This window comes from Chiroxiphia lanceolata, chromosome Z, assembly GCF_009829145.1.
Source record: "Chiroxiphia lanceolata isolate bChiLan1 chromosome Z, bChiLan1.pri, whole genome shotgun sequence".
Classification (NCBI taxonomy): Eukaryota; Metazoa; Chordata; class Aves; order Passeriformes; family Pipridae; genus Chiroxiphia; species Chiroxiphia lanceolata.
The window spans coordinates 2367459-2395364 of NC_045671.1; the positions used below are offsets into that span (position 1 = coordinate 2367459).

The following is a 27906-nucleotide window of genomic DNA, read 5'->3' on the forward strand; positions in this document are numbered from 1 at the left end:
TTTGTTTGCTGGCCACTCTTTGGGCCTCTTCTACTCATGGTATGTGATAAACTCAGCCAACACTGTTAGGAAAAGCATAAAGGAGTAGCAGGGATCATAGAATGATTTGGGTTGGAAGGGACCTCTAAGACCATCTAATTCCAACTCTCTGTCATGGACAGGGATAACCTGGAGCCAGGAACCTGGAGCCAGGATGCTCCAAGCCCCATGGCAGGAGCATCTTAATTGAGCTTAATGAGCTGACCACACAGAAGCTTGAGTGAAGACCTTTGGGGCATCCTCTCCATGTCTGAAGGGAGGTGGATGACCAGAGCCAATATATGACATGGAGAAACCATGGTAATGTCATGGTTTGCACTTTGTGTTCGACCAAGAAGGAAATAGGGGCACTGTGGGTGCAAAGCTATCCATCCATGGGGAGGGTAAGATCTCTGCCAAAGTACCTCTCAGTATGTAAGAACAGCAGGAATACAAGGAGTTGGTTTTTACATCATGGGAGACAAAAGGTATTCGCAAAGCTCTGAAGGAAGCTCACGTTTCAATACTTGCAGGCTAAGGTGGGAAAACCATGAACTCTTGAGGTGTGCAGCTGATAGAACACTGCAGTGTCTGCTTAGAACTGGGGTCTCAGCTGACTCTGTGGAGATGTCAATGGGATTGAACCATCCCTCCCAAACTCCACTTTGAGGGCAGATCATTCTGAGGAGACAAAAGTTTCCCCGCTATAACTTTCAATGATGTCAAACATCTAAAAGCAAAGCCACTACATACTGAGGAACAACCTCATGGGGTGGTTAAGAAATGTCACTAATCTGTGGTTCCTGTTGGCTTATGTCATGGATGCTGCTCCCAGCAAAGGGGTTTGGGGTACAAAATGTTGACCTTCATCCCAGCACAGTGTCCTTTTCTGCCCACTGGGTCCTCAAGCTGCAGAGATGCTGCAAGCAAATATGATCTCCATAAGATCTCAGGGGCTGATCAAAGCCAAAAGACATTCAAAGAAAGGAAAGAATCCCAAATCCAGACCACTGAACATTCATGCCTTCGAAGGAAATGGTTAAATAAGCTACATTTGTCTCCAGGTGCCTTTTCCAGAAAGAGTTAATACCAATATTAATATTAAAGTCTTGTTTTCTTCCTGCAAAGGAAATTATGGGCCCTGCATCCATGACATCACTGGAAAGCTGTAACATCATTTGTTTGCACAGCTGGCAAACCAGCTGTAGTGCTGGGTACTACAGGGGTAGCAGGGCCTTTTCCCCCACCTCCACGGGTGCAATGTGACACTTGTCACATGCAGTGATGTGCTGGTGTCACCAACCCAGACCCTCCTTTTTCCCCTCAGTGCAAAGTTAATTAAAATGGAGCTAACTGCAGCGTATGCTTGGTAATGACAGGTGCTAATGGAGCAGGGCTCAGCACATCTGTCCCAGTAAAATCTGCTTATCCGTGTGCTGCCTGCTCACTGTGCTACCTGGAAGCTGAATCTGGGGTCGTGAACCTAAAATGCAAAGTTGTATGTGCTCATGGGTTGTGGTTTTTTCAAACTGTGAGACTCCCACTGTGGAAATCAGATGAGGGGCTTGATTTTTGTGGGGGGAAAACTGTGGCTTGTTGATGGTGTCATCTTAGACAATTTTCTTGTATCCCATCACCTCACTTGTTTGGAGTTGGAAAATTGAAGTAGATCAATCTGACTTAAAACTTTTGTAACAAAATTAAGGTTAGATGTATAGATGAGGTGATGTTAATACCCGTAGAGATGCAGCAGACCAGTTTAGGAATGGGTTTCACTTGATGAGCAGATATAACATGACAGACTCTGCTTGCACATATAACGTGTTAAGTCCTAGCATTTCTCTTGCAGTAAAAAAAAAAACCCTCATTAGAAAATCTGCTTGAATTTTTGAAAGGTTTCTGAGAACTTATAGAGTGTTGTGATGGCTGATTTTTCTGCCTTTTCACAGGAAAAATGCTTTCAGCCGCATACCTGCCTGCCAGTATGAAGCAGAGCACAACTTGACCTCGCCCCTGAAAACAGAGACAGGGTCAAATTTTGCTGAACCTCTGTGGGGAAAGGAGGAAGGATGCCTCTTAAAGGCTCTTTCCCCAAATCAAAGCTTAGAATTACTGAGTCATCAGGGTTGGAAAAGACCTCCAAGGTCATCAAGTCCAACCTGTGATTGGTCATATCACCTTGTCAGCAAGATCAGAGCACTGAGTGCCACGTCCAGTTGTTGAATCTTGGAGAGGGATGCTGGGCAGAGAGGGACTGAGTTAGGACAGACTTTGCTGCATGTTTTGCTGCAGGCATTGAGTTTTGCTCATCTGTAGCTACCACTCTGGCAGTGCCTGTAGGATGCTCTGACAGTGATAAGTACTTCCACGGTACGGATGAGTCGTAATGCTCTTTGAGATGATCAGACATAAAAGGCTGCTGTAAATGAGTGCAGCAATATTATAATGTGAGCTCCCTGTTTCCAAAGCAGAGTCAATACAGCTGAAAACCACAGAGTGAAGGGTGCTGACTCACCGGGGCAGGGTGGATTACAAATCTCCCTCCTGTTAATGGCTAATGCAAACACATTGTCTGTCTCTCCCTGCTATGCCAAACATCTCCCGTTGGCATGTGGGAATGCTAACAGGAGGAAGGTGAAATGAAAACACTATTCATACATATCACTCATGTGCAAGCTGTGGATTTCTTTTTTTTTTTTTTTTGAAAACAAGTCTCCTCTTCCCGTAAATGAAATATGCCAAGTCAAAGGATTCTTAAAATGTTGCCGAGCACACATCACAACTTACTGTATTTATTACAATAATGCCCCCCCTTTCTGTCCTATTTACATCAATGGAAAGGCGAGGTTAGCAAAATATTGCCTTTTTTTTTTTTCTGACTCAATGCAATAGAGCTGCTGGAAATGAGGAATACTTTTCAATCAGTTTTATGGGAGTGCCCTGGATTTTACTCTGTCTCCACGTTTTTTGGCTGAAACAGTGATTACATTTCTTCTTGGTGCTGTTTTGAGGGAAGAGCTGCTAGTGGGGAAAACCATTCGATGCTCAGATCAGAGTTCCAATACATTTTTTGTCTCTTTTGAATATATATAGAATACATATGTGAATAAAATAGACATGAGATGTAGTAAGGGAAAGATGGGTGCTAACAAAATGTGTAACAGTTCTAATGCACTCACGAAGGACATTTTTACAGCATTAGTTCTGAGAAATCACATACTTAGCAGTCAGGCTGTGCAGGATGAAATGATGAAAGTTTAGTCTGTCCTCCATTTTATAGGTCTGAGGCTGAAATATTGTTATTAGCTAATGTCCCTCATGTTGTCTGAAGCCAAAAAGGGTCATGAGGATGCTGTTTTGGCCACAGGCAAAGTGTTACAGTTTCTTCCAGTTCCTTCTGTATTGAGCCAACCAAGACATGTCCTTCACAAAGGTAACCTGTTTTCAAGCCTCAAGTCTTGTTCTAACTTCACTCATCATCCTGTCTAAGAGATATGTGTCTGACTGTAGTTTGAATCTGTCTAATGCTACCTTCTGGCCATTAGATCTTGTCATGCCACTTGAGTAAAAGGCTCTTTTTAAGTAGTTTGTCTCTCAAGGAGATATATTTTTGTGTAAATAAAGTTGTCACTCAATCTAGTACTTGGAAAGATAAATAGATAGAGCTTTTAGACTTTAATTTAAGTGTTTTCCTACCTATTGTCAGGGGAGGTTTAGGCTGGATAGCAGGAAAAGGTTCTTCCTCCAGAGGATGGTCAGGCACTGAACAGGCAGTGAATGGTCACAGCACCAAGGCTGACAGAGCTCAAGAAGCCTTTGGACAATGCTCTCAGGAAGTGGGTGGGGTTTTGGGGTTGCCCTGTTTGCCCTGAACAGGAGGAGGAGTTGGACTCAACAGTCCTTGTGGGTCCCTTCCAACTGAGAACATTCTATGATTCTTCTCATGATTCTTACCATGTTTTATCATTTGGTAAAGTCTCCGGAACAACTGAAATGCAAAATTTCTGGCTGTAGTGATATCTCAGCTTTGATACAAATATCTTATCCGAGCAAACAGCAAAGTGTGCATTGCACTGACATGTGCATTAATGAAAAGTGGCTCAACAGCTTTAACACTTCACATAAATTCATCTGTTATACGTAACATGTGCACATGCATTATGGTAGGGGAGGCAACGTTTTCGCAGAGAAGTGTTTTATTTGCAGCAAAAATCTGTCCTTACCCAATCCCTCTCTGTCCATATAAAGCATCTCCATCAGTTTTGGTTTGATGTGCTGATTTTCAGCAGTGGGGTTGACCACGCCCTGCCCAAGAAATGGGTTTGTTTGGGTGGTGGGTGCACAAGCCCATCTCGGGGATCTGTCTCCCAGATCAGGTTTGGGGATAACATATAGGGCGAGGGCATTCTCCTCTTGTCTTGACCTTTCTTTTCTCCTTCCACAGTTTATGAGGTGGTGACAGTAACAGGAGATGTCCGGGGAGCAGGAACAGACGCCAACGTCTTTGTTACTCTCTTTGGAGAACACGGGATTACTCCCAAGACCCACCTTACAAGCAAGTGAGTATCTGGAAGGACATCTGTATCTTTGAGGCCTGTTCTTCAGGGACTATTACTGCATTTTGATGTAGCATAATATCATGCTGATGGATGCAGAGGGAATAAATCTAAAAGGTATTTTGAGATCACCAGGGAAATCTGAATTTTTGCCATTGCATGTTTCTTACCCAACCCCTTGCAAACCTGCATTCCCTTCCGTAGGTGGAAATCCATATTATATAACACTCACACTTGCAAGGTGTGGGGATATTTGCTTCTCATAAAGCTTATTTTAGGACCTCCCGGTTTAGGAGCTGAGAATATTCATTGCTTGTTGGAGTGGGTATGATGGGCTACATTCCCATGCCTAAATCCCACTGAGGTCTCCATGCTAGTCAGGTACAGACACAAATGTCCTTGAATGATTCCGAAGAGTAACTCAGTGAGTTTGAAGTAATGTTGATAGGTAACCACCCACACCCAGGCATAGGAAATCTGAAGCAAGCAGAAATGGAAGAATTTAAACTGACTCCTAATTTAGACTGCTTCCATCCTATCTGCTGTATGCCTTGCTGCCCACTGTTGTGGTTGTACATCACTGTGGTGGCCTCGTATTATTTTTCTCCAGCTGATGCCAATGCCATCCTGTGGATGCAACTTCCCACTCCGTAACACCATGCTGAACTTAGTGGAAGCAATATTTTATCATTTAAGAATCTATTAAGAGAGCTTTTTTTTTTATTATTTTTAATTTAAGAAGTGAGCATCAGGGCCAGCAGGTGCTCATTTCCCATAAAAGCAAGATGACTTTCAATAAAGTCCCAGCTCTGCATGTACTAATTTCTCCTTAGCCAGGCAATTGCACTAAGATAAAGCAGAAATCCCTTCTCCACAGGGTGTAAGAGAGGCTGTGTGTATCAGTTTTTTCAATGTTCTTATTGTTTTGGTTTTCTTGAAAATGTGTTTCAAAGTTATTGATCCTGTGCTAATGTCACACGGTAACTTCACATTTTCTCCATTTCTACAGCACCGACAAGAGGTACCTGCAGCTATTTTAAATTTTACCCTCAAAAGAGCTTCTCTTCCCAGTGAAACAACCCAAACATGAGAGTCTGTAAAGAAAATGATATGGGAATGGTAAAGAAAATACATGAAATTTCAGCCCTGTTTGCCATATTTTAAATTCAGAAATCAGAGCTAGGCAAAGGAGTTTTATTATCCAGAATCCCTAGAAACATCATGGAGAGCTTCCTGATTGTATATTATATATGTGTACAAAATGCTTTGTCTCTATTCTGTGGTTTTCATCCAAACCTCCCAATGAACTTACAAAATGAAGTTCTGCTTTCCTTGGTTTAACAGAAAAGGAAACCAAGGCAAGGAGGTAAAAGATGATGTGGAACCATAGCAGGTCAGTGACAGAGCTGGGAGCAGCAGCAGCTCTGCTGAGGAAAGAGCTTCTAGAACCCAAACCTGCCTCGTAGTGTTTGGCAAAGCCATCAAAGCAAGAGCTGCTTTCCAGGGAGTTTTCTTGTGGTCACCATTTACATAAATAGCCATTTCACTGGGAAAGTGGTCATCTGCCTGTGGTTATGGAAAGAAACCAAATATTAATGTAAAAAAAATATATATATATATGTATACTGTATGCCCTTTAGAGAAGAAGTCAAGAGACCTCCATAACAGATTTCTCAATCAGCTGTGGCCTTAAACAAGCTACTGGTTGTACAGGCACTTTGGTTAATGCCTGCTCTTTCCTCCTGCTCTCACCGCTTTCACTTTTTGAAACAAAAAAAAGAAAGGACACGCAGGGATTATTTGAGGTTGCAGCAGCAGCACTCTGAGCTTGTTCAGAGCTGGGTTAGCATTTTGGTCTTGGTCCCTGTTGCCGCAGAAAGCAGATGGCTGAGGTGTTGGTAAGCAAGGATGAAAGGCACGGGAAGGCAACCTTCTGCAGTTCAGGGCTCTCAAAAGTGGCCCCATAGGAGGTGACCGCTAGAACTGCAACTACAGCTTTCCACAGGGGGTTTCCCAAACATCAGCAAAATTTCTGTGTCTCTAAGCAAAGCCTGGCACATTGCAGTGCTTCATTGAGGAACAGCAAGAAAAAAGGTAGTCCGGGAGTAGAAGTGTCTGCAGACAAGCTTATTTGATAGTCTTGTCTCATAAATATTATGCAAACCATAAAGTAGTCAGTTTGCCCCCCAAAACTTGTTATGCAGATTTGTTAATATGGCAAAAGGATGGAATCTCATGCATCTTTCAACTAAATGTTTACACGAGTTCACCTATGACTGCAAATGCATGACATTTTATGGGAGCTTACATTTCCTCATGTATGACAGACAGCTAAAATATCATGCATTGCCTAAAGATGGTACTACCATTTCAGCTTCTGGTTAGAATAGGTTTTTCTTATTTCTTTCGTGACTGTGTGCTGGTAGTGAAATACATGACATTTCAGGTCTTTGTGTCGTGCGCGGTAAAGGGAAGACATGGCAAACTCATGAATTATCATGTGTTTCTAACATTGGCCAGCAATAAGGTAACTGTGAAAGGCACGAATCTTTGTCCTGACTTGTCAGGAGGAACATCAGTTCTGGAAGTGGCAGCACTCAAAACATGCTCACCTAAAGGGGGCCTACAAGAAAGAACATGCAGTGAGAGGACTCCATGGGGGAGGCTTTAAAGAGGGATTGGCTTTAAATTACAGAGGGAAGAGTTAGATCAGGCATTAGGTAGAAATTCTTGATTATGAAGATGGTGAGGCCCTGGCAAAGGTTGCCCAGAGAAGCTGTGGCTGCCCCATCCCTGGAAGGGTTCAAGGCCAGGTTGGATGGGGCTCGGAGGAACCCGGTCTAGTGAAAGGTGTCCCTGCCCATGGCAGGGGGTGGAACAAGATGGGCTTTAAGAACCCTTCCAACCCAAACCATTCTATGATTCTGTGATTTATTTAGGCAAGGAGGTTTAGTCAGGTAGTTTTTAGGGCCTGGGAGGGACTAGAATGACTCCACTTTTGCAGTCACTGTCTGTCATTTTGGGGGGATGGTAACACTGGTGCTGGAGGTGGTGGATGGGTGCTGGCAAAGTACCTCTTGGGCCCAGCAGCTCTTGGAGAAATCCCTTTTCAAACTCAGCTCACACAATTCTCCAGTTCCCCACCTGCCACCCTGCACCAGCCACAGCTCAGCCAGAAGCTAAAAGCACTACCACAAATGAGTTTCTTTCCACTGGCTCCATCATGGCTGAACACCAAGGCATTGCTTGGTGGCATTTTGGTAGTTTCCAAGACCTTTTCTATAGGCATGAACTGATTCTCTGGGGTCCAACACTGAACAAGGAGTGCTGATCCTCCACAATATTTTCTCTCTCCGTGCTCATGTGCTTTCCAACAGGCTAAGGCTAAGTAACAAATGCAAAAGTCATCTAGGAGTGCCACCACCAGCTCATTCACAGCATTTAGTCTAAATTTATATATTTCTTGCTAGTGCAAATGAAGCCACTTTTCAGTGGCAGGCTTACCTGGTCCAGCTTTTGACAACTGCAATTAATATTCATGGTGAGATTTTTACTTTCAGGGGAAAAAAAAAAAGGGGGGGAAAAGAGAAGATTTAGCAGCTCTGGCAATCTGGAAGGAAGATGAGATAATTGGTGACAGCTGGCTTCTTACTGAATTTGAGGACTATACAATGGAATTTTTTTTTTTTTAAATATCTGATGCTGAACACTTTTAATTGGCAGTCTATTCTACCTGGTCTTGGCTGGCTATACAGAGCTTTTCCTGTTCCTAATGCCAGCAAATACACGTGAATTTCACAGTAAGTACGTGATGGTCTTTAGAGGATGGTAGTCTTTGTAGCTCTGATACAGTTAAGCCAACCCCAGCTACAGAAGATCTGATTTTGTTGTTTAATGGCTCTGAGATAAATAAATAAATAGAGGAAAGCAGGCTTATTTGAGTAGTTAATATAATAAGTTAGGAAGGGTTAGACAGTTGGTACAGAAGGTTTTGTTCAGGCCAGGAAGCAAATGAACCCCAAGTGCGGGTGGGGGAAGGATTCTCACATTCCTGTCGAAGTGCTGCTTCAGAGATGAGTTGCAATGCTTTTCCTCTAATGCCACGGGATGTTTCCCATCTTAAAGCTGTTTATGTATCTAACTGTGCTCTGATTTACACCTATACAACTCTGCAGCACTTACAGTGTGCTCTGAAGACTTAATGATCTGGGACGGAGGCGTTAAGTGACGGCACATTCCCTTCTGAAAAGGAGATTAGGTGGGATTTTTTTTTCCCCCTCCCTCTGTTGCTCAGGCTTATTACCTAGCCTGTGTCTAGCATTTCAGGAACAAAATACCTGAGATGGCACTTAGATAGCAGCTTTGAACAACCCAAATACAGAAGCCTGTAGAATTGGCCTCTGGATAAATCCAGCAGCACCTACGCAAGTAGCAGCTGGTGGTACAACTACAAGGAAGGTCAAGCCTTTGAGAGAAAAACAGCAAATTGCTTAAAATAGCCAGACTTTTTAGGGAATTCAGCTGTTAGACCTAGGTCCCTGCTGATCAAGTGTCAGCAGCGTTTTTCAGACTGTAAAACATGCCCAGTTTTCCCCACGGGATGAGTATAAGGTGTCTTCCTTGAAAAAACTCAACCATCCTGTCTTGCTCAAAATCCTGCCCCTATCCCAACTCACTAATGTAAGTTTTAAAAGTGCATGAGCTCATTCTTGTAAAAAAATTTAAAAATATTTCTCCTTGGGAATGGGATGAAAATTTTCAGCAGAGTAAAATTCACCCCCAAGTTTGGCAAAGTGAATGCAACTCGAAATGTAATTTAATATCCGAAAATGATGAAGAAACTTTGCAGTCTTATCACTGGCACTGTTTGCTTTGTACACAGCTTCTCCAGAACACAACAACCAAACCGCAGACAACAAAGACATCCCTGCCCATGGCAGGGAGGGTTGGAACAAGATGATCTTTAAGGCCCCCTCCAACCCAGGCCATTCTATAATTCTATGATAAAGCATAGCCAAGATAATCTAGATTACACACCAATGCTTTATTTTGTTTATGCATATCACACCACCAAAGATGAAAAACCGGTATTAAGATATTAAGATGCTGCTGCTCCTCGCAGTACAAAGTGAAGGAGCACTTACCCGATGTCTGTCATTAAGGCTGTCTAAATCTGTACCTGGAATGCTTATGGATAAGGCAGGGGATGTTTCAGTGCGCCTATAAAGTTTCAGGGGAAGTTCAGACACAGGCTCCCATGGATTTGGGCTGTTGTCTGATGCCTGGGTGCCACCATGCTGCTACATCCCAGAGGAGTTCATCTCATCCAATCAAATCCTTTCAAATAGGACCATTTTTTCACTGATTTTTCTGCTTAAGCAGGATTTCTTCTGCTGGTCAGTAATGTCCTTGGTACAGAGACATCCACAGTGGCTGTGCTTTTCTGCTGGTTTCTTTTCCATCTGGACTGTTTTTGGACGTGTGCTGCCTCGTGGTATTTCCAGCCACCCGCTGACTGATGTTGTCAGCTCATGACAGCAGTCTTGGCTAAATATTTGCAGACCAAACTCCCTGGAGTATTTGTTGCTCCAAGAAGGAGGTTAATGATGCTGCTGTTAGAGCTCTGTGTTAAGAGTAAATATGGTTTGAACGTATGGGTTTTTTGCAGTTAGGCTGTTTGTAAATTTGCACGGGCCAGTGTCCTCTCTCCAGGAGTGATCAATAGTGGATGTGTAGGGAGGAACAGGGGGATGAGGCCAACACATTGTCAGCGTTTTTCAGATAGCTTTTGCATCTTCTGGCAAGCTGCCATGTTATCCAGAGCCTGATAACACAGATTCACCCAGCCTATAATATACATTGGACAACCTGAGGATGAGCAAAGCTGTCTGTACTTCCAAGCCAGCAAAACAGCAGGGATGGACCAGTGTTCATCTCTGCCACCTTTTCAGATGGTGTTGCCTGAGGGACAGAAGTGGAAATGCTGCATGAAAACAGGATGTGGAGAGAACCCACTACAGCAATTGCAAATATATGGGGAGGGACAAGGGTTCATTCTGTGTTTTTGGGAAGAAATTCCATTTATTTCCTGTCCTTCTCAATTCAGCTCTAACTCACCTTGAATCCTATGTTCAATTTTGGGCTCCTCGTGACAAGAAAGGGAGGGTCTGGAGCAAGTCCTGAGAAAGGCAATGTTGCTGGGGAAAGGTCTGGAGCAGCAGGAGCATCTGAGGGAGCTGGGGGGGCTCATCCTGGAGAAAAGGAGGCTCAGGGGGGACCTTCTGACTCTGCAACTCCCTGACAGGAGGGGAGAGCTGGGTGGAGGACGGGCTCTACTCCCAAGGAACAAGGGACAGGATGAAAGGAAACAGTCTCAAGCTGCACCAGGAGAGGTTTAGGTTGGATGTTGGGAATAATTTCTTCATGGAAAGGGTTGTCCAGACCTGGCACAGACTGCCCAGGGCAATGTTGGAGTCCCCATCCCTGGAGGGATTTAAAAGCCCTGTGAATGTGGCACGTGGGGACATGGGTTAGTGATGGGCTTGGCAGTGCTGGGGAAGTAGCTGGACTTGATGATCTTAGAAGACTTTTTCCAACCCAAATGACCTAATATCTCTTTCTATGATACATTAAAACTACGCTGCTCCCCCTGTAGTACATGAGAAACTCACCTCCTGTGAGCTTTGGTTGAGGTGAACCCAATGGCATTTATTTTTTTCTAGAGAGTGGCAGGCTGCAGGATGGTTTTTGCTGTGCGACCTTCGAAATCATCCCCGATACCCAGCTCCTCCTAATGCTGCTAAACATCAGTGGCAGGAGCAGGCAGACCTGTGGGCAGCGTTTCAGGGAGATGCAACCAAGAACTGACTCTTTCTAACAGTTTAATGGAGCATCTTTAAAATTTTGCTCGAACTGACATCCACAATAACACTTTGTGCTTCTGTGCAACCCTTCATCCACGGTGCTTTTTCAGGCAGTTCTCTGTGTAAAAAGCATTTTCAGGTAAAACACCTAATGGAAAGGCAATTTAAATTATTGTTAAGCACGGATTCAAAGCTAAATTGGTTTAGGCTACTCCATCACTGCTGAAGGTTGTTATTTTTATGCCTCTGCTGTGATCAGTACCCAAGTATTCCCCCTGTTCCTAAGAGCTCAGCTGTAGAAAGGGTGTTCTTAGCTGATCAGAAGTGAAGACTATTTTCTACAAACATTCAAAATTTCCATTTCAAATGTGACTTTCATTTAGGTAGTGGGATCTGCTCTTGTTAATTCAGCTTTATTAAAAAAAAAAAAAGTGAATTACTAGTACAAATGTTTATTTTATGTACTTTTGCATATAAAACTGCATCATTGAGAATTTCTTGCTGTCAACATACCAAGTAGTAGCAAAACTCTCATAGCACTGGCTCTGTTGCCTGTGCCCATGGCCAGCAGAAGAGAGGGATGCAGGGATTTGTAAATACTACACTTGAATATGCACCAGTTCTTGCGGTGATTTTTAGCAGTGTGACTTACCCAACCAGGGGACAAAGTGTTCTGAATCATTGTACATTTGCAGCTCTATGAGCAGTGCAGCCTTCAGGCAGTTATTCAACTGAAAGAATCTGAAAACAACTTCAGATACAAAAAAAAAAAAGAGAATTTCATATACTACTCTTTGACAAAGTTCCTTGGATGTTTCTTACAAAGCAATTGGAAAAAGTGCTACAACAGACTATGAAGAAAATAGAGCTGTGAAGGCCAATCAAATATGTGAAATAACAAATCCAAGCAAAATATATTTCACTTGTTGCCTTGGTCTGGTATTTCAGATTAATGATAGTGCTCACATGAAATTCAGCAGATCCTTAGACTAACTAAGCTTATGGTCTGAGGTCCCTGGGTTTGAATCCAGCCAAGCCTGAATATTGGAAATTTAGTGCTGCAATTTCCAAGTCAGGTGTTTTCCTGCTTTATTTGTCACTAGGCTGTTCAAGGCGTGTGCTGCACTGTTTTCTGTAATGAGCTCCTTACAGTAATCAGGCTGTGAACGTCTTATCCCAGCCCTAGCGTGGACCAGACTCTGATATGGCCCAGCTGTAATTTCCCTTTTTCTCTCACTCTTACTTTTTTTTAGGCTAAATTTCAGTATAGCCACTCACTGTGAGATATTCCCTCACTCACTCTCTCCCCATGTAATTGGCAATACTGAAACATGCTAGAAGGAAGGACTGGATTTTTTTTCAGTACTATTGATGCTGCAGGTCCATCTCAAGGGAAGAGACCTGTCAAATTCTTCCTACCGTTCAACAGCAAGACTTCCCAGGGGTTTGAGTCCTGGACTATGTCACATTTTCCAATGCTTCCCCAAGCTATTTCAGGATGTACAAAGCATCTGCTCAGTGGGCACTTTTCAGATGCACTCCAAAAGGAGGTTTGTCCCCACCATCCATCCCAGCAACTAAAGGAGCCCAGCACAGCGGTGGGACTGTCACAAACCAGCAGCCACCGGTGCACTGAAAGCTTGGGGCTGATTATTCTCACTTAATACTCCTGTGCCATCTCAGTGGCAGCCTGCAGCACTGCATCGATCTCGGGAGCCAATGCGGGGAGAAGCTGCTGTCATTATGATGCTCATTCAAGCCTGACAGACTAATTGCCTCGCACTCACTGGCTGTTTTCTCTCCGACAGCCAGGCTGGGGGAGGCTGAGCCGGGTTTAATTGTCTCTCGCAAGGTTAACCATTTTAGCCTTTCCATTCTTGGGAGATGCTCCTGGCGTGGTGTTTGAAACAGCAGAATGGAAGAGGAGGAGGAGGAGGAGGAGGAAGGCTGGGCATGGGGGTGTGGGGAACACAAAATAACCTGTAAACAAGGCACATGTGATGTGGAGCAAAACCGAACCTCCTTGCTGGGAGTATTAATATTCATTAACTTTCTGAGCACAAGCCTCTTGTCACTGCGGCTTTTTGCTGCTGAAGTGCTGTGGCTTTTTTTTCATTTTAATATGACTTCTGGATTTTGCTGTGTTTAATCATCCGTGGCCGTGCTTAGCGGCCCAGGTGAAATGGGGGCCCATCAGAGAGGGCAGGTGGGAGAGGCTGCTTCTTCAGAGCAAGGTTGGGCTTTGCTTTGATGTTATTCATAGTGTTTTTGTGGAAAGAACGAGCTTAGAAAAGGATGGAGGTGCTTTGCCAAGGATCACACCACCGCAGGCTAGAGGCAGAAACGGGAGTTAAATTCTACATTCCCTGACCTGGGCCAATAGACTTCGTATTGCTTTTCCACTTGCGCCTGTGAAATACATACAGCATGCTTAACACTTCACCAAAAAAGTCCAACTACTCCCAGTCCTACAATTGTTTTACTTTGGATGAGATGCAAATCGTAGGAGAAAGCGTTGAAGCAAGTTTTAGAACTTGTTAAAAAACTGATGGGAGATGGACCCGTAAAGTTGGATGTGGTTGGATGCTTTTCTCTCTGGCTGAGCTCTGGGCATATCTGTGGCTCCACAGGGAACTTGCTGGGCTGTGGAGCCCCTTTGCTCCACCTCCAGGAGTGGGTCTGCTTGATGCCTGGAGGCGAGGATGGCAGGAGAGGACATGACTGGGAGTGGGAAACTTGAGGTGAAAAGCATATTGCATTTCCCCCAAAGCTTCCATCTCAGCTTCTCTAAGGGCTCTTAGCGGTTGAGAAGGGAAAAAATCTGTTACATGTCAGGACTTAAAGCATCCAAAACTTCTCACAAGAGCGAGGGTATTGAAAAGCAGGCCTTTCCAGTACTAGGAATGACACTTCTTCATCCTTAAGCACTAGTGCTCTGTCAGGCCACCACGCGTGCTTGCTGACAAGGTTGCTGGTTTTTCACCACGGCTTTTGATGCATGTGCATTACAGGAGCAGCACAGCCTTTGAGAGGAGCAAAACAGACGTGTTCCGAGTGAAAACCAATAACGTGGGACAAATAAAGAAAATAAGGTACCTGCGCAAACAGTTGCTACCACAGCACCTTCTCTGCGAGGTGCTAATCGGATGACAGGCTGTAGAGGTTTTAGCACTGCCATGTTTTATTCATCATTCCTTAACGTGCTCCCATCAAGGTGAAGTTAAGGGGTGGTAAAAGCTTGTTTACTGCCTAAGATTTGAACTGATGCGTGAAATCACCTAAGGTATTGCTTATAACTACCCATGCTCCCCACCAAGAATTGTATTTCTGTCATGTGCAATCATGGGGAAAAACGTTTAGGGTTGTTTTTATGTCCCAGTGGAGGTAAATGGGGTTTGCTATCCACTTTTGCTGAATTAGTGTCATGTAAATGATGATTATAATGTTTAACCACCATGTGACCAACCGCTATAAAATTAAAAATTAATAAGTAGTACAAAGAAAACTGTGAAGAGGTGGTTAAAACAAAGTAAGAGGGAGAAGAGAGCAGAAGGGATACAGAGTGGGAAGGGACTCCCCTATGTTTTAGATATGAAGTGCAAGGCGAATGAACGCATGTGCTGAATGAACGTGGAGAGCTGTGTATGTGCATCCCTTTGCAGGTAACAGCCCACAGATTCACCTATGATATCCATCCACAAATATATTGTTACTTTTAAAATACCCTGCAAAAAATACCCTGTATTTCCTGTAAGTCTTTTGAAACACTTTGGGTAGACGGCTACAAACAGGCGTTCTGTGTATAGTTGCTCTAAGCCCTGCCTAATACACAGCATTCCACAAAATCTACTGTGCTAGTGGCCAGTCTTAATCAAAACACCAAAACCAGGGCTGTTCTTCCTCTAGGATTGAGCACGACAACACTGGACTGAACGCGGGCTGGTTCCTCGACCGCGTGATCGTGACCGACATGAACAGACCCCACCTCCGCTTCTACTTCCCCTGCAACAACTGGCTGAGCAAGGAGGATGGGGATGGACTGTACGTCAGAGACCTCGTCGGCAGCCTCAACCCCATGGATGTGCCCAAAAGTAAGGGTTTTTTATAAAAAAAAAAAAAAAAAAAAAGCTTGGCTTTCCGGTGCTTTGTAAAATAGGACAGGGTTGCTTTGAGATGATTTCGTTATATGAAAAGTAACTGCATAGTCTGAGCCAATTTGAGTTTTCTTTATAGCCAGTGGAGAGAGATATAGGAAGATGCAAAATACCTCCAGAGGGTAATTTCTTCTTCCAGTGTTAGATCTGACATCTTAAGGTGGGATAAATCACTGGAGAAGCTCCACTTGTTGGTTGAGTACTGAACGATCCATGATGACAACATTAAATTAGATTAAATGGTCACATGCAGATGAGAGGCATCCTACCCTGGTATCCTCGAGTGCTACCAGAAGAGGCAGCATGGCTGCAGTCCCCTGTATAAAACTGAGTGTTTCCAGGCTCTGGTGATGTCCTGCAGGAAATTTCCGCAAAGAAGCAAACAAACCCTCTTGCTGTAACTCTACACTGTATGTGTATGATATCGATATTGAGCTGGTGCCTGTTTTTCAGAGTGGTTTTAAGCTAATGATGTTGAAATGAAGCCAGGACAGCTTGCAAACTCAAATTGGTATCAGCGTGTAGGCCATGTGGTGATGTATACTGCCTGCAATGTGAGTGGGAAGGCGATCAAGACGTGAAAGTGGAGCCAGCAAACCAGTCTCAGGTGCGATGTCAGCGGTTTATCTGCGAGTGCTAATGAGGAAAACAAGTGGTGTTTTCCTGATGGCCACACCAGTTGCACTGCTCCTTTTCTGGGAGCTTGGTTTTGGGCACAGAATTAAAGTACACCCGCCACCAGCTGCAGGTCCGTGGAAAAAGAGAGGTGTATAGTTTGGTGCTAAAAAGGAGAAACTTGTGCTTTTTCTAGTATCTCATCTTGCTGAGTATAGGTAGTAGATTTCTTGCAATAATGTGCTGACACGACCACTTAGGAGCAACCCTTTGGTGAAACCAGTTCGTTGCCAACCTTAATACAGTGCTGTGAGCATTGACAGATGCTCTAGAAGGGCAAGGTATTGTTATTTTTATTGAGGTCCTGTTTGAAGTTAACACTGCAACAATAAACCAAATTGACCCTGAACTGTTAAGTAATTTTGCCCTACTGAGATACAACGTTCTGAAACAGTTTTGGCATGTTGGATATGTAGGTATTAAAAGATACTGTGTGTGAACTAGTGTGCACAGATAATATTCATTGACAAGAAATGTAGGTGGGAGCATTTTAGAAACGCAGACATCCCCAGGGTGGCTGCCACAGGGGAATGAGATAACGTCTGGAGATATTATCTGCCAAAAACCCACCCAGTTACTGCTAGGGCTGTGTGTACTGAAGTATTTTGCTGCTTTTTTCATCCAATCGGTTTGTGAAATGGAGAATTTAGGGACAGTCTTAATGTTAAGAATTAAGAGGCAGGGAGGGTCTGGAGAAAGTAGTGAACGAGTCAAAGCAATACACAATTAAGGAGAGGTTCCCTTGAGGAGGAAGTCAACCATTCAATCTTAATAGATCTTTAAATGACACAGTGCCTTATCTGAATTTATTATTGCCCCTGCCTGGGAGAGATGATTCAAGGGAACGCATGTGATTTCCTCCATCCTGTTCAACACCTGTCTCACAGCAGGAGAGGACTCGTGGGCTAAACCCTCAGCTGGTACAAAAGAGTGCAGCTCCACTGAAATTTCTGGAACAATTTTGCATTTCACCAGCCAGGCAGCAAGTCCTGAGCACTCGCTCTTCTGGAGGAGTGGTTTTGGGTTACAGATGAACTGCTCATTGTGTGCTTCCTACAGGATAAATACAAATAAGATTGTCTCCCGGGGGTGAAAGAAAAGGTTTAACCAGGCATTTGTCAGAAGGGCATCTGTTCTCACCACCTTTGTCAGAGAGAAGAGCCCACTTTTGGGTGCCCCACAGCTGCCCATGCGAATATGGGAGCTGGGCTGGGGCCAGAGCCACGGGTGAAGGGTTGGAAGCCTTCCAAGTGGCAGGTCTGAATCTGTAAGAGGAGAGGGTTAGCTCTGCTATCTCAGGTTGCAGTTCCCCTTGAACTATAATTAATGAAAGATAAACATTCCCAGAGTGCTGTGGTGAACTGTCAGCTGCAAATGTAAATGTATCTGAATTAATTTGCCTCCCTCTGGATCAGTAAAGGTCTGAAATGAGATTGTGATATGATTTTCTCTGTACATACAAGTAATTTGCCCTAAATTTGGTTGGGTTTGGGTTTGTTTGGGGTTTGTTTCTTTTTTTCCCCAATGGATTAAAATAATGGTGTTTACTCTTTACATATTAATATTTTCTAGGCCACTAGATAACTGAATAATTATGTGGTTTGGTGGGTTTATGTGCTTGTAAAGAAGGATTAGTAACTCTCTCCTAAGTCTATGTTCCCATTAGCAGTGTTCAGTGCCATACTCTTCTCCTTTCTGGCTATGTCTCTTCAATCACTGTTTCCCTTTTTTCTTTAGTTTTTCTTTATAAACTACCCAGTCACTGTTGCTGCCAAACTTAGCTTCATGCTTTGCTTTCATGCTCTATTTACTGTCACAGTCAGGAATGTTTTTGGAGGTAATCAAACAAGTTTCTTCTGTGTTCCCTCTCCTGCAGCACCTTCAGCTTTTGATCTTCTTCTTGAGAACTTTCCCATCTTTCTCATGAGCATTTTCTTTCCTCCCTTGAACTGGAGGTCACTGCTGGGACATGTATCTTCTCTGTGCTATGTGTGGGATGAATTAGGACTTGAGAAAAATGAACTGCTTTTCTTTTGGTCATATTTTTCCTTTGTTGAAGAGGCATCTCAAGCATATTTGAAGGGTGCTTGGACCAAAACAGATCATGCTTATGGGGAGACTCAGCCTCTTTCTTGGTGAGGAGCACAGGCCAACCAGAGAATCCCTGCAGGACTGTGATTTTTGAAGAGGTTAATTTAAAGAGAAAAGCAGAGGACTTATCAAAAAATGCAGAAAATAATATGTAGCAAAACCAGTCAACATGTAATGGAAAAAACAGACACACACACTCAAAGAACAAAAGTAAAGTACTTTCCATGATCCAAATAGAGCTACCAAGAATGGCAGCGCTATTTAGCAATTGCAGATGCCTGAGTGATTGCATTTACTTATCTGAGAAAAATGTCTCCCATCAGGTTCCCTGTAGAGTGAGTGCCACACATTTCTCAAGGAGAACAAGTTACATTTTAAGTGTTCCTGTTTCAATGATCCTCTATTCCCTGTACTCACATCCGTGGCATCATATGCCAATGGCCCTTTGACAGTGGTAGTGTCACAGATTCTTATTTACCCAGCAGCTGCTACTGGCAGCCTGGATCAATTTACATTACAGGTATTAATTACAAGGAAGGGCTATTGTTCAGCTCTATGCTGCTTCACTTGAGTTTATGAAACCTTAGGATTGTATAACTGTGGCTGAGCCTTTATGCAAGGGACCGGCTCAAAACTGAAGTCAGGTGCTTGTTTTCCTTTGAGTGTTGTGGGCTTTGGATCACTCTGGGGGTGTCTGATGTCCTACCAAAGCAGTGGGGGAGGAGAGCATTCATAATAGCTGGCAGCTGCATTAATAAGATCTACTGACCCCAACGGTGATGTAAAAGTGCACGAGATTCAGGAGCCAGTCCATAGAATCACAGAATTACTTAGGTTGGAAAAGCTCTCTAAGATCACCAAGTCCAACCATTCCCACACAACTGCCAAGGCCACCACTAACCCATGTCCCAGACTGCCACATCCACATGGCTGCCCTGGGCAGCTGTGTCAGGGCAGGAAAACTCTTTCCATGAAGAAATTTTCCCAAAGTCCAGTCTAAACCTCCCCTGACACAGCTTGGTCATGAACCAGATTTGTCATGAATCATTTGTGCCCCTCAGTGGACAGACCCTCATGTCTCCCCATCCCATGGTGACTCTCATGTGTCGGGACTTCGCTGGCTCTGTTTCTGCTGCAAGTGGGACATGAGGCCTGAGCTTTTCTCCATTCCTGTGTGTGATGGGTACAGCTTTTTATCATCCAGCTGGAAAGAAGGGAGTCCTGAGAGTTGGTCTTCAGGTGGATTGAAGAGTTTCTCAAGACATAATGCTAAAATATTTTTGCGAGGCTAAATTGTGTCCTGATTCATAAAAGAAGCTGAGGTTTGGTTGGGTTAGATGATAAGTTGTTTATCCATGGACCATCTTTTCTCTGGGGTGAGCACAAGCAGTTATTCAGCTGGTTGAGGTTAGTCTAGGCTTTCTGCAGTATGACCTCCAGCTATCCTCAGAACAAGGGAAACACATATTGGCTGTTCTTGATTTCCCTTGAAACCTCTCTCTAATCAAACAATTCTCTGTACATGCCCTTTACTATGAGATCATTCATTTACAAAGGGGATGTTCATGCACTCCTTAAAATCACGTTTAAGAGCACAGAGAGCTGAAAACAAATTCAGTCTTCTATGCAATTGCAGTTTACACTAACCTGTGAAATTTTGCTCAAGTCTTTGCAACCTGCCTGTCGCAAATAGGACTGATTTCCCTCTGGCTTTTTGGCCATCAGCAGCCTGAAATTATTTAGGATTGGACATGATGGGCTATAAAAGTGCATAGGACAGCAGCTCATGTCAAACTCTTTCAAGGCTGCCTATTCCCAGTAGGACAGAACTGCTTATATGACCTCAAACTGTAGAACTCCTTCCACCTCTACTTTTTTGCGGTAAAGTTTAGTCTTACTTGGTCTGTTAATTATGAATGTGAGGAGCATATGTGGGAGCACAACATGTGGCATACCTTGATCCTGAGGATGGGAGAGCCCAACACAGTTCTGTTATGTTTAATTTTCCCATACTTAATTGTCCTGGGAATTGGTCACCTATTGGTTTTTAGTGTTATTACACAAAAAATTGGTCACAAGATTAGATCAGGTGTAGCTGTGGGCTAAGTCTGGATGGTCCTTTGCAGGCAGACGTGAAATTTCTGCCTTGACAAGAATGTGCTTTGAACTGAAAGGTTGCTGGCTGTGTCAGTTCTGGCCTGATTAGGAGTTGATATATGATGCATCTGAGAGTTTGCATGGATATGTCCCAAGGGTAATGGCTGTAAGATCACAATGAGCAGCTGGGAAATGGATCCCACCAAAGGCAGATGAGTGGTGAAATGTCCCTGTGTGCTTGTGCAGGCAGAGGGAAGTCTTGGCTTTAAAAAAAATTAGACCAATATTTATTATAATTACAAGTGACAGAAGTTCAGATGATCAAGTTGCAGGTCAGTCCCAATCCATTAGTCTTTCAAAAGTTTCCTTGAATCACAGATCTGCCCTCAACTGGGGCAGAGTTAATGAGATCACTCAAGGAGAGTGGGATAGTTTGTGTTCATGGTAGGTCAGAGGGGAAGACCGTGGACATAGAGAGCCACAGAACAGCTTCCTTTGAAGGCAAGAATGGCAGCGAGTGCAGGCTTTATGAAGGCAATCTATGCATTTGAAGAAGCAGCCTGTGCTGGACTTCTCTGTCCACTGTGCATTTGAAACCACCTGTGCAAGCACACACAGAGTTAACATACTCCAGGTATTCTCCGAGGTTTCTAAATCCACTAGGACCTAAAACTCATATATTTGAGCTGGGAATGCGAGCTGTGTTATTTCTTTCCTCTGCAAAGGAGTCTTGTGCTAAGACTTCACAGTTCATTGTCCAGAGTTTTACTGTTGGCTGACTCGAAGGCTTATGAGGCATTGACCTGGCTGTGGCTTGAGGAAACACTCAGCCAAGTCCTTCCTGCTGCCATGGGATGTGCATGTCCCTAAGGGCTGGGCTGGATCCGAACTGGAGCTGTGGCTAATATTTCTCAATAACGTAGTGGTGGTAGAAGCTCTGGTAAGGGGCAGCATTTGAGATCTGAGGCACCAGTCGACAATACCCTGTGGGCTTTGCAACCTCATTTTATAAAACATCAACAGTCTGGAGAGCTGGGCTTGTGGCTGAGCCCCCATCTCTGGAAGGATTTAAAAGGTGTGTAAATGTGGCATGTGGGGACATGGGTTAGTGGTGGCCTTGGCAGTGCTGGGCGAACAGTCTGACTTGTTGATCTTAGAGGGCTTTTCCGGCCTAAATGATTTCGTGATTCCCAGGGTCGTGTTTCAAAATGAGGTCTCACAGTTTGGAAACTTTCATGATCAGAAAAATGAAAAGAGATTATTTCTAAGGACATAGAAGTGGAGGGAGAGGGAATGAAATATTAATAAGTGTTACCTGCTCATCAAAATTCATCTTTATTTACATTGAGAACTGGAAGTGTATAATCAGCCCAGGAAAATGCAGCTAAATATATTTATGAAATAAATATGAGTTGTTTACTTTGGAGTAATGGTGAATACCCTCTGTGTTAAGGATGAGGCCTTGCTGCATGCTGAAGCATTCAATAAACAAGGTTTGTAGAGGGAGTAATATCTTTTACCACCCCATTGATAACACGGGGGAAAAAAATTGTCATGCTATCTGGCATACTGAGTACCCAGAAATGTCTTTTATCTTTGGTCAAAAATACTCCAGTTGGTCTCATAAGCACTTTACTCTCCCTGCAAACTTTACCCATCTTAAACCACTGTGTCCAAAATGAGGCAGCTATGGACATTTTACTTGTAATATATTTTTTGCCTGTTGTTTTATCTCTAAAGAGGGGTAAAAGGAAAGAGAAATTGAAATACAGAAATAAAAAGAAACACTAGTGACTTGTAAACCACAAGGAAGACAGGATGCACAGAGCTCTGAAATGGGATGGAAATAGAGATTTGTAATTCATATCGAGGACTTCATGTTTCAAGAGAAAGAATTTTGAAGAGGCATGAGACATCTCTGTGTGTGGCTGGTGTATAGATCTATGTGTACCCAATACAAAACAGATAGTACAGCACGTTTGTGAAGATGTGGGATAATTTTGACTAATTATGTCTATATATGGAAATTAATTCAGCTATCAGTTTTAAAATAGAGTAACTTTTAAAAAGATATTATTTATTCAAAGTAAGACTTAAGTACAGTGAGAATAATAAGGTTTTTAACAATACTGTAAAATTATTTCATTCCTATTTCTGAGCAAAAGTGTTTAACCCAAGAGGATATTTTCAGTGATTTCTTCAGTTTTGATAATATCAGACCTGAGGAAAGCAGAAAACAGATCATTTCTTTTGTGAAATGTCTGCCTTTTTTTGCTGTTGTTTTTTGGTTGGTTTTGTTTTGTTGTGTTTTTGGTTTTTTTTTTTAATGGGCTTTTTTTTAATGGGCTTCCACCCTGGGGCTGAACTAATGCAAAGTAATGATAAATCTTGGAGAATTAGACGAACAAGGATTTCTGCACTGCTGTCACAAGGTAGGTTGCCCCTGTGCTAAGCTCCCTGCTTCTGCAGCTAAACCACTATTGTCTCCTGAGCAAGGTCATTTAAAGCTCACTTCAAAAAGTCATCACTGCTTTGAAGTCGCAGTAGGAACATCAGTTTAGCATATCCTACAAGCAAAGCCTCCTGCATGTGGTAGATTGCCTCTCACAGGCTCTGCAGAGGGATGATCCAGGCTGAATCCTAATACATTAACTGTTTTGATGCACACTTTGATTCCACGTCAGAGCCGCAGAAAACGGAGCTGAATCCCACGGTCTCTGGCCTGGGTGGGGAGGCTCAGTGTCAGAGTTAATTACGGGAGGGGCACAAGGCAGAGGTTGAGGGTGGTGCAGTACTCAACAGAAAAAAACTCTGTTATCACAGAGTCACAGAATACCCTGAGTCTGAAGGTACCTCCAAGGAACATCAAGGCCAACTCCTGGCCCTGCACAGGACAACCCCAAGGGTCCCACCGTGTGCCTGAGACCGTTGCCCGAACACTTGTTGAATCGTTTCTTTCTCCTGTGTGTTGTGGCCTCCTTGGGTGACAGCAATAGTATCTCTTCAGAAGACACTTTCACAGAGCTCTTATGAGATTAAAGAAATGCTGAACCAGGGCCACGCCATCCTTGGTGCTGTCTCTAAATATGGGCACCTCAGAGGCATCCAGAGGCTCCTCAGCACTTCTCCCTTGCTAACAAGGTGTTTTGGCAGAGGTTGTCATGGCCAAAAGCCACAGAATTTGGGTTAAAAGGGGCCTTTAAAGACCATCTAGTCCAACCCCCTGCAATGAGTAGGGACATCTTCAACAAGATCAGGTTGCTCAAAGCCCTGTCCAATGCAAAACTCTTCCTTATTCAGCATCCCCTGTGCTCCAGGTGTGCTTGTAACTTGCATTTCCAGTTCGAACCCTTGGGTAAAGGAGCTGTTCCCCACCTCTGAAGGCACAGCTCATTAATAAAGGCAGCTGTCAATCACCCTTGAAAGACATTAATTGCTTTTGAGCTCTAAACCAACCTTTTCAATTCAGTGCTCTCCAGGATGGGGAAAAAAGTCTTCCTTATCTGTGTGCAGATTGCTTTGTGCGAGAGCAGGACATGATTTTGAGACAGATCTGGCTGCTGGTGAGCTTAGCAGGGCTCCACTGCCTTTGCAGGGGTTGTTTTAGATGCTCAATACGTTTTGCTCTGTGTGGCTATCTCTAGGGTCCCTGCTACTGTGTCAGAGTGAGGTGTAATGATCAGGGCTGGGTGAGCTTTCTGCTCTGCAGTGTTTGCAGAGACTGGATTGCTGGATATGGAAAAGCAGCAGGGCACCTCCACCAGGTCAGCAGAAGCTCGTCTAGGAAGAGGAGGTGTTATCCCGGTGGGATGGGCTCTCTCTCAGGACAGACAAGAACTAAATTCAAATGTTTGCTGTGAACCAAGCATGCTGGGAGGCAAGGCCCCAGCTTCGTGCCCTAACCATAGGCTGACATTTTAAGGCTGCTCTGACCAAGAACTCTGTCACTGAGGAGCATGCTGTCACCATTGGTATAAAGAAGCTCCCATTTTGACAAGTCAGTCCTTTCCATCAAGAAGAGATTTTGTCAGAAAGTTTCTGGTGGGATGAAATGACTGACTTGATCTGACATCAAGGAACCAAAGCATGTGGATGTTAAACCACCTTCCCGAGCTCCTGCAAGAAGACTGTGGCAGACTCAGGTTGAAATTGTACCTCGTCTACAGATTCAAGCTCCTGCCTCTCCCTCTAGCAACAATTTTTTTTCACTTTTCGCACTAACCACAAAAGTATTTCTTCTCCAGCAGCAATTCAGAGACAGTGGCAGTGCCTCTCCCCCACCTCCACGCCTTCCCAAATCTGCCTGCTCGGTGCTGAGCAGCAGAGAGTGGATCTCAAACATTGCCGCCCTTGGAAGCATTGTGAAAACAGAAGGATAATTGCTAAAAGTTGTCCTGTGAGAAGAATCCGTTGCTGCCTATGGCTTAGTTCCCTGCTTTTACCCCTGAGTGTTTTGCCTCCGGGGGCCATGGCACTTCTCAGATGTTGGATGCTGAGAGGCTGCCCTGCTCCATGTCAGGTCGTGCACACGGCAGGTAGGCAGGGCTGTCTAGCTGGGAATTCACTGTGCCCTGCAGGAGGTGATAACACTAGGTAATGAAGAGCAGCCGACTTTGTTTTCCTCCCCAAATCTCCTGCTTCTGCTGCTACAAACTCGGCAGACTGTGTGTAAACACCCTATCTAATACCCCAGATAACGGTTGCTACAGGATTTCTTTAGGCAATCGCATCCTATGGTAGTTCAAGTGACCATGATATCATATTGCTAAATAAATGGTATTAACAGATGAATATCACACAGCTGAACAGTCACCTGCAGCTTACAGGTGGAAGGATTTGACTGGGATATATCCACGTGTTTTCCATGGCTGGGGGCAGGACAGAGGCTGCACAAGAGCACCCAGGGGTGCTGGGTCTGGATAAAAAGATTCTGAGCAATATGCTGGGTTAGTGCTGCCCCCAGCTCATCGGGATGGCATTGGGAACAGCCTGGATGGGGAATACTGGGAGGCAGGAGAGCAGCAGCCCCATTCCCTTTGCCCCGCAGGAGCAGCATTGGGAGTGCATCACATTCACAAAAATAATTCTCTTGGGTCTTGTATAGAGAGAGCCTGACTCCAGCCCACAGTGCAAGATTAACCTTTCCTCCTCGCTGTTGAGAAGCTGAGGCTGAGTTAATCAGCAACAGACAAGCTGATCAACTGTCACACCTGCTAAATTAATGCAGTGGGGTTACATCAGTGCCACCCCACTGCTTCGCAGGGATAGCATCCTGGCAATGTCTTCAAATGCTTCTTTGGGACAGCTTTGTCTGCGTCAGTGTGTTGGATGAGAGATGTCAGAGGGAGCTGAGTTGTCTCTTAGTGGAGCAGACACCGAACTGTAAAGAGAAGGAAGGTGCTCTAACCACAGAGGGCATTTGCACTTGTGTTGCAATGGGAAGAGGAAAGACAGGAGAAAATAGCTACTGCTCTTCCTACTGATTTTTCTTAGCTGTTCTGCTCTTGGCATCTTGCAGTTCGTGCCTCTGAAGCTGCTAATTTTGCTCCTAGGAAAGCTCCCCTCCCCGTGCCTGTGCTGCAGTCAGCCTGCACTGCTCGATGGAGGCACAGCTTTTACATTAGCATTTTGCATGTTCACAGTGCTAGGAGAAGCATTCAGGAAAAAAAATATCCAGGCAACATCTTGATCCCTGTTTTACAGATGAAGTCAGAGCCATGTATTGAAATTAATTAAAAAAAAAAAAAAAAAGGCAAGTTGGTATTTTTGAAAAGATGCTGCTGCTAAGGGCTTAAAGAATAGGGAGCAACATCCACCCATGCTCAAAATGAAGAATGCTTGACTTAAGCCAGATCTCTGCCTGGCTGCAATGAGAGCTTCTTCTTGCATGCTTTTAGCAGCTGAATCCTCACTGTTTTTTTGAGAGGTAGCTTTCCTTTCTATTTAAATTTTCACATCCACCATGTCATTCTGTAAGATGTGCTGATGTATAAAAAAGCAAAGGACCCCTGAGCAGCATGAAATGCTCCTGTCCCTGCTGCAACTGAGTGTTGAATTGCTTAGAGAGGGAGAGAGTTCTGGCAAAAATGTGGTGTGGCTCAGGACTGATCTTGTTTGCTTCCTGGAGATGGAGGAGCAACCCTGTAATGCAGACCTGAGAGGTCCTGACCTCAGGTATGGGGTCAAGCTACAGTGCACAGTTTCATAGTTGTAAATGTGAAAAAAATAAAAGGGAAAACCTGATGAACAGAGGCTAGGCATAATCCCATAGTCTGTGAAGCAGGGATGTGCCATGGCTTCTGCCAAGGACCTCTATTGCTCTTGGAGTAGCTTTGCCCATGGAAACACATCAGCATGGAGAACGGGCCCGCCAGCACATGTTCTGCACCCCAGCCTTGCTTACACTTTAGGGGACAACATAAACCCCTCAGAGCACAGTGCCCTGTGATTGCCACCAGCTCAAAATAACCCACCTGTGGTCTCAGGAATCAGCTCTGCCACGGGGCTCTCTGTGCTGACACTCCGTGTGTGTACAGAGCCCTTGGGACCACTTAGTGTTCCGAGCAGGTTGTCAGAGGATGTCATTCTGTACCTTAGATTTGAAATACAGCCATGTTGAGAAACCTGTCAAGGTGTTTGATCTGGCAAATAGTTTTACCAATGTTTTTCTTGCTGCCCAGACGTTATTTCTGCAGAAGCTGTACAAGGTGTCCTCCCTGCCCTGTGTTTGGTCACTGCTCCTCATTGCTCTTCATGGACTTGTTCTCTGCATGTCCTCCTTGATGCTCTGCATGCATTCAGGCATCCTTCTGGTCTGTATTTCAAGTGGTGTTGGTACAGCTCTAGCAGGTTGTTAGAGCTCTGTGAACTGAAGCAAAAGAGTTAAAGAGAATCATTAAGGCATTTTCTCCCTTGTCTGAGCCTGGACCTGTCCTCCTCTTTCTTGTTATTTAGCATTTATTGCAGTTTTATCGTTATTATTTTATTTGCAATGGCATGTTTTGCGATGGGGCGCCAAGGATGTCAGCTCGATTTTCAGCCTTTTCCCAGCACAGTCATTAAACTGTGACAGGTGATTTTCCCTTCTGTTTAGGCTCTGCTTTTGTATACCTCACCCTGGGAGCTGAGAGCATCATTATAATTCAGGGGATGGTCCAACAACCGCTTCTCATATGTTTGCTCTCACATCCTCTGCCTCAGCAGGGGCACGTGCACCAAAGTGTCTGCTGTCTTTTAGAATAATTTTTAATATGCACTGGTTATGGTGGAGAAGCTGGGGGACCTGTTCTGGGAGTGGTAACCCAGGGTTTGTGATATTCCATGGCTCCTGAGGGAATCCATTTCTGGAGTTGGCTGGGAAGCCTAGAGAAGGTTTTCCCCTAAATTTGCACCTGCCAAAGGGAAAAGAGTTGCAAATCACGAATCACAGTTAACAGTTGGACTTGAAGATCT

The 27906-nt window shown here is 44.1% G+C and overlaps 1 protein-coding gene across 1 annotated transcript in view; it reads left to right on the forward strand.

The window, feature by feature from the left end:
* Nucleotides 1–27906, forward strand: part of LOXHD1 (lipoxygenase homology domains 1) — a 149843-nt gene that overhangs the window by 11887 nt on the left and 110050 nt on the right. Inside the window, exons 2-5 of the mRNA XM_032675721.1 lie at nt 4463–4577; nt 5584–5595; nt 14449–14529; nt 15344–15528. Of these exons, the coding sequence (XP_032531612.1) occupies nt 4463–4577; nt 5584–5595; nt 14449–14529; nt 15344–15528 (393 nt within the window). The remainder of the gene's footprint in view (nt 1–4462; nt 4578–5583; nt 5596–14448; nt 14530–15343; nt 15529–27906) is intronic.